Genomic DNA, 13,434 nt, shown 5'->3' with positions numbered 1-13,434 from the left:
TACTGTTACCTCATAATAAAACAGCTATAATAAAATTCATCAACAGGTGCGGGTATTTCAAATGGTGCTTGATAACATCAACACAAGATTTTGTTTCTGTAAATTTTATTCGTTAAACAAAAAAATAACTTGTACTGAATTAGCACAATGTTTGTTTTTCACAGTCTAATCTTTACTCAGTCTATATTTCAAGTAGTTTTCAGTTGTTGATTCGGTTTCAAAATGTCCATATTTATAATGTAATCCAATGTCATGTTGTAGAAATAACACAATCAGAAATATCCTTCAATGAATATTTACGTATGTTGCTATCGCGGCACCCGGTATATATGAAGCGTCCATCTGTCACTGTTCTGTAGACGGGGTCACAGTCTGAACCACATAGCTCCAGAATGGTATCGTGGTTTTTGTTCACATAGAAACAGGACCCGTCACCTAGGAGATGGCAGAAATATAGGAGCTGCACTTTGTGGAAAAAGGGGTAAAATGCATGTGTTTAAAGAGACATCCCAGATTTGCATGTGCAGTCTGCACAGGCTAATCAGGGACAACACTTTAAGCCGTAACTTGATTTTCTGCAAGAAGTCTTTCTTTATAGAAAAAATGCATTAAAAGAAGAAAGTGTTGTTCTTGATAAGCCAGTGCAGACTGGGCAGGCTGTGGGACTACACTAGGCAGTGCAGACTGGGCAGGCTGTGGGACTACACTATGCAGTGCAGACTGGGCAGGCTGTGGGACTACACTAGTGCAGACTGGGCAGGCTGTGGGACTACACTATGCAGTGCAGACTGGGCAGGCTGTGGGACTACACTATGCAAATGCATTAAACCCACTTTTCACAGAGCGAGGCTCAAAAAAAAGTGAAAATTATGGGTAAACTGCAGTAAAAAGGCCAAAATCATAATGGAATTTAAGTTCTTTTTGTTGATTACAGTTAGAAATACAGACCCATAATGTCAACTTGCATATTCTTTTTAAGTAATTAAACACATCAATCTACCATGAATGATAAACAACTGTGTCTGACTGTATCTATTTGATGTTCACCTGATACTACCGATTCATGATACAATTTTCATTTCATTGTGACCCGAGACATGCAAAATTGAGTCTTATGTAATATGCAGCCTTGGTAGCTGCAGACCAGCCTGTGGATTCATAAAGTCCAGTCAGGAGCTACAATGTCTACAAATAAGACCATGAAATTGTGTGTGACTTCATAGTGAACAGGTTAGCTCCTTACAAGACTGCATGAATGCGCATGCTGGTCTTGAGCTGTGATTGCTGGATAAGGCATAAGACCCATTTTCACATAATGCGGCTCTTGTAGCCCTGATACTTGCCAATATCCTTAACACAAAGAGCATAATTATTGTTGCATTACTACTCAACAACACAAAAACAATCCTGAACCTAAGGAAAGCTTAGTAAAATATAGTTCTCACCTCTTTTGGGAAGGAATAAGTAAAATAATGTTTGAATCTTAATTATTTTCACAAATATTTCATCAGTGATTATGGTAATAACTCCCTTGTTGTTTGATTATTATGGATTTGAACACAAAATTCTTGTTACGCGGCTGACAAACAAAGCTTAAACACAATTTGTTTCTTATGTTAACAAATTTACCTCAAATAATCCATGTATATCATTTAAGAACATGGCTGATCTGTTCTTATTAATTCATGCATTCATACTGCTACATGTACCTGTACTGGTGAAAAATCCTCCCTTATAAGGACACATGGACAAGATTGCATTCCTGCTCTCCTTCCATTCTTTTAGTGGCACTCTACAAAACAGACCATGTGCAGTTAGTTTGCTGTTGCTGTCAATACAGCAAAACCAAGATAGACCTAGTAGAAGCAGGATAAAGTTTTGCATTAGCAAATTAAAACAACAAGATCAAAATATACATCATTCTTGTCTTGTACAATAATATAATCAGTTTTATAATTAAGAAATATATATTTGAGGCCTATTAAATTAATTAAATGCTAGGGGATTTACTTGTACATACAAATCTCCTGAGCTCGGACTCAACTCAGTGCATTAAGTAAATAAAGGCCTTCCGCCCAAAATACACAGTATTTTACACAAAATATAACAAATATATCAACATGTTAAATTGTAGTCACAAGATGATACACATATGTACATAATTTCAATATTGTGTCATGTGTTGTGCTCATCAGATTAAAAAGTCATATACTGTATTTACACAAATATACCATTTATATAGAAATTTTAAATGGACAACCTCATATTTACTACAAATGTACATTGAAAAGAGAAAATTCAAAATCAATAACATATACGTTATTTTTATTAAAACAAAGATTACATTCTCAAATTAATGCAACATGTATCTGCCTACCAACTTCACTATTTAATTTGTGGTTGAAGCACATAAACTTGGCAAATGCTGTCTTATATTTTAGCAGAATTACCAACTGCAAATAACTTTCAGTGTTAAGTAGAAACCTAAAGTTCTTCTACTGGTTACATCTAGATGTATTGGTAATGTCATTGTGCCAATTCTTGGTGATGCAATCGACTATACGCTAACGAAAATTGTATACAAATAAATCTGTTGCCAACATCCTGACAGATCCAGACAAAACCGACACCAATGTTAATATTAAGGATTTTACATTGGTTGCCCAGCAATTACGCCCAGCGTTATCTATTGATATGAACATATTATATCATCATTTGGGAAAACTATTACTAGGCATCATTAACAGCTTATATCAATATTTAATGCAATTAACAAAATATGTCACAGATAAAGGCAGTTGGCCACATTCACCAAGGGCAATATAGGTATTTGTATTTGTCCTAAAATTTATTTTGGACAGTTTCAATGCTATTTACGTATTCATATGTGAGCCGTATCAACATTTTGGCTTTACCATGCTATCAATAAGTAAAAAGAGTTCTTTAATAGGGAAGTCTCAAAAGTCGTTTTCTAACTATACTTTTTATGCCCCCGGATCGAATGATCGGGGGTATATTGGTTTTGGCCTGTCCCAAAACTTAAACCTTACAGTAAAGTTTTGCAATAACTTTTGAAATATTGAACATAGCAACTTGATATTTGGCATGCATGTGTATCTCATGGAGCTGCACATTTTGAGTGGTGAAAGATCAAGGTAATCCTTCAAGGTCAAAGGTAATAAAAAGCAAAAGCGGCGCATTAGGGGGCATTGTGTTTCTGACAAACACATCTCTTGTTGCTTTTTGGGCTAGTGAGTTGAGTATATTGTGCACAGTGTTCTATGATAATTTGAATGGGAACTGAAGACCACACTAATGTTACTACAAGAAATCTCTGGCAAACAAATAGTAGTGAAATAAGAAACCACCTTCTGAATGTTTGTTCAATCAAACGTAATCATAAGGTCATTACATTTACAGACTTGCCAACAATTATTGTCTTCCATCGGAACCAGAGGCAAGGTGTTTGACATGAAATTATTTCTAAATTTCACAGACTTTCTCCTCATTCATCTGATTTTAGTACAGAAAGGCAGTTGTTATTTACTGGAATGTGTTAGTGCATTTAGAATTCACAAACCACTTCGTATTGCTTAATCACTCCACTTAAGTAAACCACGTATTATCAGTAAACAAATAAGTATTGATAAACAACTTTGTATTTGTAACCACTTTGGTACACCACTTATTATTGGTAAACAGCTTAGTATTGGTGCACCACTTAATATTAGTACACTAATGAGTATTGTTAAACAGCCCACACCTGACATTACGAATATCTGTGACAGTGATGTGACCATCCTGTGTACCACAAACCAGACACATCTCAGAGATGAAGGCACAGGTGTTGACGGCATCGTGGCAATCTAGGTCAAAAACCTGAAATAGGGATCCAGTGAATAAGACTGACTTTCCCGTACAACTAGAGACACCTATGATTGCAAACTCCCACTGGGGAGGATCTTTCTCGGTCAGAAGAAAACCTTCAGAGCAAGGAGGTTTCAAATTAACTGTAGCAGAAATACACCAAATATAAGTAATGTAATTAGCCTTCGATGTGCATGCAGGTATCGGTGAAATTTCCTACATCTTTTTAAACGTGAAACTTTTCTGCCAGCCCATGATATCACAGTTTTTGACTGGTGCAAAACAAATAACGCAGAAAAATATATGGTACAATAAGTGACAGTTTTAATCAAGTGCACTGCTGCGACCTGAGAATAATACTTGGTACTAGTTTTACCCATGTTGATCTTTGGCTATTCTGGAGTAAATCAGCCAAGATAAATTGGTTTAAACTAAGAGAATGTTTTTTTTCCATTTGACTGGGCAATTAAAAAGGGGTTTTCTTGTCCATATCTCCTTTGGTGTTGAAATAATACCATAGAAAATATGGTCAAATTAAACACATGATTCAGATATTTGTTAAATATGCATTTACAATCAGAGAAATCAATGAGAGATTTGACATTTTGACAAAAATTAAGTACAAGCATTATTTTTAAACAAGCAGTTTATGCCACTAATAGTAAAGCCCTACCTTAGATTGACTGTGTAGACCGTACCTTAGTTCGACTGTGGAGACCGTATCCCTGAAGTGCTCGCCCATCACAACCCAAGGCCAACAGTTTGTCCTGGGTCCCCACCTCCTTATCAGCTGTGATTTACAACAGAATGTGGAGATAGCTAGATGTGAGGCACAGTCTGGGAAAACTGGGATTAATACAATTGCCTTAAGTATCATTTCAGATTAGCCTGTGCAACCCAGATTGGAATTTTTTCTAGAACAGATAATCTTGAAAACAGGTACGTATGCATGTGTCAAAAGAAAGAATGAATACAAACAAAATATTCAAACAAGGGCTGTTTGTAAAACATGCATGCCCCCATATGGTGAGTACGTTTTTGTCACTGTGACCTTGACCTTTGACCTAGTGACCTGAAAATCAATAGGGGTCATCTGCCAGTCATGATCAATGTACCTATGAAGTTTCATGATCCTAGTCATAAGCGTTCTTGAGTTATCATCCGGAAAACATTTTACTATTTCAAGTCACCGTGACCTTGACCTTTAACCTAGTGACCTGAAAATCAATAGGGGTCATCTGCGAGTCATGATCCATCTACCTATCAAGTTTCATGATCCTAAGAATAAGCATTCTTTAGTTATCATCCGGAAACCATTTTTACTATTACGGGTCACCGTGAACTTGACCTTTGACCTAGTGACCTCAAAATCAATAGGGGTCATCAGCGAGTCATGATCAATGTACCTATGAAGTTTAATGATCCTAGGCATAAGCGTTCTTGAATTATCATCTGGAAACCATTTTACTATTTCGGGTCACCATGACCTTGACCTTTGACCAAGTGACCTCAAAATCAATAGAGGTCATCTGCGAGTCATTATCAATGTACCTATGAAGTTTCATGATCGTAGCCATTAGCGTTCTTGAGTTATCATCCAGAAACCATTTTACTATTTCAGGTCACCGTGACCTTGACCTTTGATATAGTGACCTGAAAATCAATAGGGATCAACTGCAAGTCATGATCAATCTACCTATCAAGTGTCATGATCCTAGGCATAAGCGTTCTTGAGTTATCATCCAGAAACCATTTTACTATTTTGGGTCACCGTGATCTTGACCTTTGACCTAGTGACCTGACAATCAACAGGGGTCATCTGCCAGCCATTATCAATCTACCTACGAAGTTTCATGATCCTAGGCATAAGCGTTCTTGAGTTATCATCCGGAAACCATTTTACAATTTCGGGTCACTGTGACCTTGACCTTTGACCTAGTGACCTGAAAATCAATAGGGGTCATCTGCGAGTCATGATCAATGTACCTATGAAGTTTCATGATCCTAGGCATAAGCGTTCTTGAGTTATCATCCAGAAACCATTTTACTATTTTGGGTCACCGTGATCTTGACCTTTGACCTAGTGACCTGACAATCAACAGGGGTCATCTACCAGCCATTATCAATCTACCTACAAAGTTTCATGATCCTAGGCATAAGCGTTCTTGAGTTATCATCCGGAAACCATTTTACTATTTCGGGTCACTGTGACCTTGACCTTTGACCTAGTGACCTGAAAATCAATAGGGGTCAACTGCAAGTCATGATCAATCTACCTATCAAGTGTCATGATCCTAGGCATAAGCGTTCTTGAGTTATCATCCAGAAACCATTTTACTATTTTGGGTCACCGTGATCTTGACCTTTGACCTAGTGACCTGACAATCAACAGGGGTCATCTGCCAGCCATTATCAATCTACCTACGAAGTTTCATGATCCTAGGCATAAGCGTTCTTGAGTTATCATCCGGAAACCATTTTACAATTTCGGGTCACTGTGACCTTGACCTTTGACCTAGTGACCTGAAAATCAATAGGGGTCATCTGCGAGTCATGATCAATGTACCTATGAAGTTTCATGATCCTAGGCATAAGCGTTCTTGAGTTATCATCCAGAAACCATTTTACTATTTTGGGTCACCGTGATCTTGACCTTTGACCTAGTGACCTGACAATCAACAGGGGTCATCTACCAGCCATTATCAATCTACCTACGAAGTTTCATGATCCTAGGCATAAGCGTTCTTGAGTTATCATCCGGAAACCATTTTACTATTTCGGGTCACTGTGACCTTGACCTTTGACCTAGTGACCTGAAAATCAATAGGGGTCATCTGCTAGTCATGATCAATGTACCTATGAAGTTTCATGATCCTAGGCCCAAGCGTTCTTGAGTTATCATCCGGAAACCACCTGGTGGATGGACCGACCAACAGACCGACATGTGCAAAGCAATATACCCCCTCTTCTTCGAAGGGGGGCATAATAATTGATGTTCAAGAAGAAGAATCTAAATAGTTACAGCTGTAGTAAGGTACTGTCTACATGACCAAAATTTTTTTACTCAATCATGATTGAAAATCTTAATAAACATTTTACATTTCAAACGCTTATTCTTATTGGTCAATAAGATACAAGCATGCTCATTGGTAAATAAATTGAAAGCATTCTGATTGGTTATTAAGTTAAAAGCATTCTCATTTGTCAATAATTTACAAGCATTCTAATTGGTAAGGCATTCCCATTTGTCAATATTTATCAATATCATAAGTTAAGCTTAAATGTTTGACGCCCGAGGATGCATAATAATATCCATACACAGATGACACAAAACCAACCATGCAGCTGTCATTTGATTTGTAAGGCAGTTAAATTATTTCTCATCCATCTCTGATATGCCTACCACTGTAATGTACTTACAAGCAGCAATCACTGGTGATCCCAAGTTTATATCGTCACATACAGACTGTAGGGCACAACAGTTGACATTGCCCCCGCCCGTTTCTATGGTCCCGAGGCATTGCTGGGAACCACAGTCCCATAGTCTGGCTGTTCCATCTCGTCCACACGACACGATGTTGCGACCACGGTCTACTATGGCCGTGTCCAATATTCCTGTAAATTGGTGGTATAAAGAACACATGTAGCTGCTATCATGTCTAACATGGCAGAAAAAATTAGTTAATTTAAAGAACAGGACAAATATTCTCCTGTAAATAGCAAGAGTTCATGTAAACACTTAGTTATTAAGTATTTTAATATATAAATATAGTAATTGTACATATACCATTCTGGCTTTAGCTTTCCAGAATCAACAAACAACAAGAGCACCGCATAACGGGTGCCACGCTCGGCTACGGGTGCTTGTCAGATTATTTTTTTTTGGAGGTCACAATGACCTTGACCTTTGACCTAGTGACCCCAAAATGGGTGTGGCATGTAGAACTTATCAAGGTGCATCTACATGTGAAGTTTCAATGTTGTAGGTGGAAGTACTTTGATTTTAGAGCCAATGTTAAAGTTTATAGTAGAGGTCACAGTGACCTTGACCTTTGACCTAGTGACTCAAAAATGGGTGTGACGTGTAGAACTCATCAAGGTGCATCTACATATGAAGTTTCAAAGTTGTAGGTGGAAGCACTTTGATTTAAGAGCCTATGTTAAAGTTTTATATAAGAGGTCACAGTGACCTTGACCTTTGACCTAGTGACCCAAAAATGGGTGTGGCGTGTAAAACTCATCAAGGTGCATCTACAGATGAAATTTCAAAGTTGTAGGTGGAAGCACTTTGATTTTAGAGCCAATGTTAAGGTTTTAGTACTATGCCTACGGCGGATGTCGGACGGCGGACGACGAGCTGGCTATGACAATACCTCGGGTTTTCTCTGAAAACGCCGAGCTAAAAATTCAGTAAAATAAATGACTTTTGTTAAAAGAACAATTTACCTCTTCCCCTTATAAGTATCCTTAGGTCATACCATATATTAAAGCCAAAAAGTGACGCACCAAACACAAACAAGATTCTTACAGTTTGTACCAATGGCATTTTAAATTGAGCTTTGTTCTTGTTTAATGCATGTGCGTAAAGTGTTGTCCAACATTAGCCTGTGCAGTCCGCACAGGCTTATAAAGTGAAAACACTTTCCACCCAGACTGGAATTTTGATTAGCAGAGGAAAATTCTGTAGCAGCGTTAAGTGTTGTCCTAGATATGCCTTTGCAGACTTCACAGGCTAATCTGGGACAACACTTGAGGCACATGCAGTAAGCCTAGTTTTCCCAGATCAGGGCAGAACTTACTAATACCAACCTGCAAGATGGCCCTTCATGGTGGTCGCACACTGACCAGTCTCAGCTGACCAAACCTTCAGCTGCATGTCAGCACCGCCCGTCAATATGACCACTCCCGATGGAAAGAATCGGCAAGTGTACACGTCACCAAAATGACCATCCAGCTGTCTCTACACAAAAGTATCACATAATAATTACATTAACATACATTAATTTTGTCTATGATCCACAGATGATGACAATGTTTAACATTAACATAATATATCCTGTACAAAATGTATTTCCTATACATTGAAATTTCATTGATTATTACATTGAAAATCAACATCAATTTGATCAACTAGTTCACATAAATATGAAAATCCTTAAGTTCAATCAAATTCTTACACATTTTTTTAGAAGTAAAGCAATGAAAATCAAGCTTATAAAGAATATAAATTGTTATTGGATACACATTAACTTTTCATTAAGTTTTAAACTTAATTTGCAATCAAGAAGTATTGCAGTTGATGATGTAGACTTAGACAGTGCGTACCCTGACATCGCCAGATTGCGTCTCCCACACCTTCAGCAAGCCCTGAGTATCCGTGGAGACCCCCAGCCCCCCTGGGCTCACATCTAGGCAGTGGATCTGGGCATAAAGGGAGAAGTCATCAAAGATACGAGACAATTATATGAGCCTTGCATTGGGATGGGAAAAATGGAGCTTTATTCATGTGTGTAAAGTGTCGGGACAACACTTTACGCTTTTATGGAATTTTTTGTTTAAAGGGAAGAGAAGCCTCTTCTTAGAAAAAATCAGATCTAGGCCCTGTTTCCCCAGAGGGAGGCTCAGACCAATCAGATCTAGGCCCTGTTTCCCTAGAGGGAGGCTCAGATCTAGGCCCTGTTTCCCCAGAGGGAGGCTCAGACCAATCAGATCTAGGCCCTGTTTCCCCAGAGGGAGGCTCAGATCTAGGCCCTGTTTCCCCAGAGGGAGGCTCAGACCAATCAGATCTAGGCCCTGTTTCCCCAGAGGGAGGCTCAGATCTAGGCCCTGTTTCCCCAGAGGGAGGCTCAGACCAATCAGATCTAGGCCCTGTTTCCCCAGAGGGAGGCTCAGATCTAGGCCCTGTTTCCCCAGAGGGAGGCTCAGACCAATCAGATCTAGGCCCTGTTTCCCCAGGAGGCTCAGACCAATCAGATCTAGGCCCTGTTTCCCCAGAGGGAGGCTCAGACCAATTATTGGGTGCATAAGTCTAACACGATAAAAATGTACATTATGATTACAGTATTAATGCTAACAAATCCTAGGCAAAGTTGTCAGATTTTTTTAATTTGATCATACTGGTAATTATTCATTGTGGTAATTTGCAAGTGTATGTTTTTGGATGTAAAATATTTTGGCACTGACTAGTATGACTACATAACCTGAATTGTTTTGAAAAACACTAAATATATGACAAAAGAAATTTTGCTAGCAATTCTGTAATTTATTTCTATTAAGCAAAGAACTGCTCACCAACAAACTGTTTGATGTCAACAAAAGTTTTGTTCATGACAATAACTCATGCATACAAATACTTTTTCCAGAAGAATATAAACACATAATCATTTGGTTCATAAACATACCATTAGAAGCATTCACAACTTGAAAATATTGTTTCCTTCCTAAATCTAAAACAAGCCATAAGTCAATATCTTACCGACTTCCGTTGGTTATGAATTGAAGTGTAGGTAGCTGCTGGGGCAATAAAATGCCTTGTCATACAGGTATCATCATTTTCATAAATCACAGATATTGATCGCTGGAAGAAATACAAGAGAGTCATTATAGCGGTAATAGCCCTTTATCGTTCACCTCAGTAATTTCACATCCAAGGTCATGATTTGAACAATCTTTGTTCAAGCAATCTGTGACAATCTGATGTCAAAATTATAAAAGCTGCATGCTTTGTAGTTTCAGAGAAGCTGTTATATAATTCAATATAAAAAATCCCCCCCCCCCCCCCCACACACACACAGGCAGGGATTAATTTTTGACCCTAGGGGCATGAAAATACCATCGATGGTAGAAAACTACCATCGATTTTACACTCCAAATTACAAAACTCCGCGACTTGCGGTTTCAGAGAAGACAATTAATTCTTTTAAACTAAATACCAGAGCTTGTATTGACCTAAAATAGTATTGCCTTATTGGGACTCGGTGTTCAGAAATTTTTCGAGTCCCAAACTGATTTGGACGAGTCCGAATATTTGAATAATGCACGCTTTCCAATGATAAAGCCATTTAGCTGCTGATATCTAACTATAATAAAGTTTAACAATACACAAATGTAACTGGTATTTAATGAGATCTATCTCCAAATACCAAGAAGGAAGCATCTTTACTTTTCAATTTACCCCCCCAAGTCTAATTATTAGACTAAACAAAGGGCAATAACTTTAGAAAATATAGTAACAAGAGATGTGTTTGTCAGAAACACAATGCCCCCAATTGTGCTGCTTTGAAAAAAAAATTCGATATATTATTTGGCAGGTTTAGAAATTATCTCCCTTTTAAAGCTCATTACTTCCCTTGGATTGTATTTTTTGAATTTTGACCTTGAAGGATGACCGAGATCTTTTCACCACTCAAAATGTGCAGCTTCATAAGATTCACATGCATGCCAAATATCAAGTTGCTATCTTCAATGTTGTAAAAGTTATGGCCAATTTAAAGTTCAGACAGACAAACAGTTCAAGTGTCAGGTCGGGCTATAAAGACCTCGTGAAGAGGCTAGAAGGACCTGTAAATAAAAAAAAAACAGTTCAAGTGCTTTATGCCACCATACCAGGGGCAAAAAAAGAGTTACAAATCTTGTGCAATATACTAAGCCTTAATGAAATCTTCATTTTTGACCACATTGGGGCATGATTTGAACACACAAATTAGAGGAAGTTGGAACATCATTCCACGTTACATGCTAACTACCACACCTACCAGTATTTGCCATGCTGTTTCAGATAAGCTTTTGACAGTTTTCACTATATATACATATAATGGAAACAAGTTACTCCAAGGGTGGAGTCAATTTTGATTCCAGGTACATGATTAGAACAAACTTGGTAGAGGACTACCATGCAAATCCAAAAAAACAAACTTTAGGCTTTGCAGATTCAGAGATTTATAGTAGTTTTCACTGTATGGTCATATATTAAAAGAAACAAGTTACCCCCAAGATGTTTCCAATTTTGACCCTTAGGTTAGTTATGTAAGTCTGTATCAATCATGTTTCCCCTGGTGCAAGGCCATTTTTAACCCAAAGGGCAAATCTGAACAAACATAGCAGAGGACTACTGGAAGATGAAACACTATAAATATTAAATATTGACCATGGTGGTTTCTGAGAAAAAAAAAATTGCAAAATCTTATTTAAGCACTGGTGACCAACATATTGAAAGGACAGGAACTATTTGAAAGACTTTGAAAGAGGGTTACACAAGGAAGTTTTGTTGAATCCTGTCTAGATGTTCGGGATAAGAAACAATGGACAGGCGGCCAGACAGACAACTTGAATCCAGTACACCAATTTTAACATGTGTATCATGAAATTGTTCAGTACTTGCTGAACATAACAAGTGATTTGCATATGTCATCAAGTTTAATTAGCATGTTAAATAAACAAGAGCACCGCATAACGAGTGCCACGCTCTGCTGCAGGTGCATTTTTTAATAAATGAAAGCTTGATAGATTTTTTTTTTTAGAGGTCACAGTGACCTTGACCTTTGACCTAGTGACCCAAAAATGGGTGTGGCATGTAGAACTCATCAAGGTGCAGCTACATATGAAGTTTCAAAGTTGTAGGTTGAAGCACTTTGATTTTAGAGCCAATGTTCAAAACCTTAATGAAATGTTCAGGTTTTACCGGACGGCGGACTTGACGACGGACATGACACGACACAACGAGCTGGCTATGACAATACCTCGGGTTTTCTCTGAAAACAGCCGAGCTAAAAATAACAAGAGCTGTCACCATAGGATGACTTATGCCCCCTATAAACGCTTGATAGAAGATATGAGCTTTTTTCGAAACCTAAACGTAGATTTTTAAACCTAAACGCGAACCCTTAGTTCAAGGTCAAGGTCACAGGGGTCAAAATTTGTGTGCGTATGGAAAGGCCTTGTCCATATACACATGCATGCCAAAAATGAAATTGCTATCTGAAGCGACATAGAAGTTATGAGCATTTTTCGAAAACCTAAACGCAAAGTGTGACGGACAGACAGACCTACAGATGGACGGACGGTCTGATTACTATATGCCCTCCTTTGGGGGCATAAAAAAACAAGAAATAATTTTAAAATGTAACAAGACATGTCAACATACATCTCCTAGCTGTTGAACTGAGAATCCATCACTACCAGTAACAACAGGACCTGTTTCTGACAAACCAGTGGCTCTCAAATGACTGTGCACAGACTCCTGACCTGTTTAATGAGAACAGAAAGTGCAAGTGCATTTTATAAATAAGCATTATTGTTTGAAATATCAAAAAAAAGATAAGTCTTATAGACATTATCAGCCAGAGACACATTTGAATATTGTATTTTGATTAGTTGTCTACTTAAATTGCCCAAATGGATTGATTTTCCACTAAATCCTTGGAGGAATGATTAATATGTCTGGTGCAGGGCTTGAACCCACTTCCTCCAGATTGTGCTGCTCTACCAACTGAGCTAGCCACGTGGCTGATTCTTACCATGGGCACTGCACTCCTCCTCCCTTTAGGCAAACCACTCGGCACTCCTGTC

At 38.1% G+C, this 13,434-nt stretch overlaps 1 protein-coding gene across 1 annotated transcript in view; it reads right to left on the bottom strand.

The window, feature by feature from the left end:
• Positions 1-88: 88 nt before the first annotated feature.
• The window catches only part of LOC127851832 (proteasomal ATPase-associated factor 1-like), a 15,440-nt gene continuing 2,094 nt past the window's right edge, over positions 89-13,434 (bottom strand). The window contains exons 3-11 of the mRNA XM_052385763.1: positions 13,010-13,110; positions 10,343-10,444; positions 9,193-9,288; positions 8,677-8,827; positions 7,288-7,482; positions 4,566-4,657; positions 3,764-3,879; positions 1,710-1,792; positions 89-435 (exon numbers count right to left, since the gene is read on the bottom strand). Of these exons, the coding sequence (XP_052241723.1) occupies positions 251-435; positions 1,710-1,792; positions 3,764-3,879; positions 4,566-4,657; positions 7,288-7,482; positions 8,677-8,827; positions 9,193-9,288; positions 10,343-10,444; positions 13,010-13,110 (1,121 nt within the window). The 3' untranslated portion in view covers positions 89-250. The remainder of the gene's footprint in view (positions 436-1,709; positions 1,793-3,763; positions 3,880-4,565; positions 4,658-7,287; positions 7,483-8,676; positions 8,828-9,192; positions 9,289-10,342; positions 10,445-13,009; positions 13,111-13,434) is intronic.

Source organism: Dreissena polymorpha, chromosome 11 (assembly GCF_020536995.1).
Source record: "Dreissena polymorpha isolate Duluth1 chromosome 11, UMN_Dpol_1.0, whole genome shotgun sequence".
NCBI lineage: Eukaryota > Metazoa > Mollusca > Bivalvia > Myida > Dreissenidae > Dreissena > Dreissena polymorpha.
The sequence above is the reverse complement of the archived record's forward strand: the minus strand, read 5'-3'. Positions and strand labels throughout refer to the sequence as shown.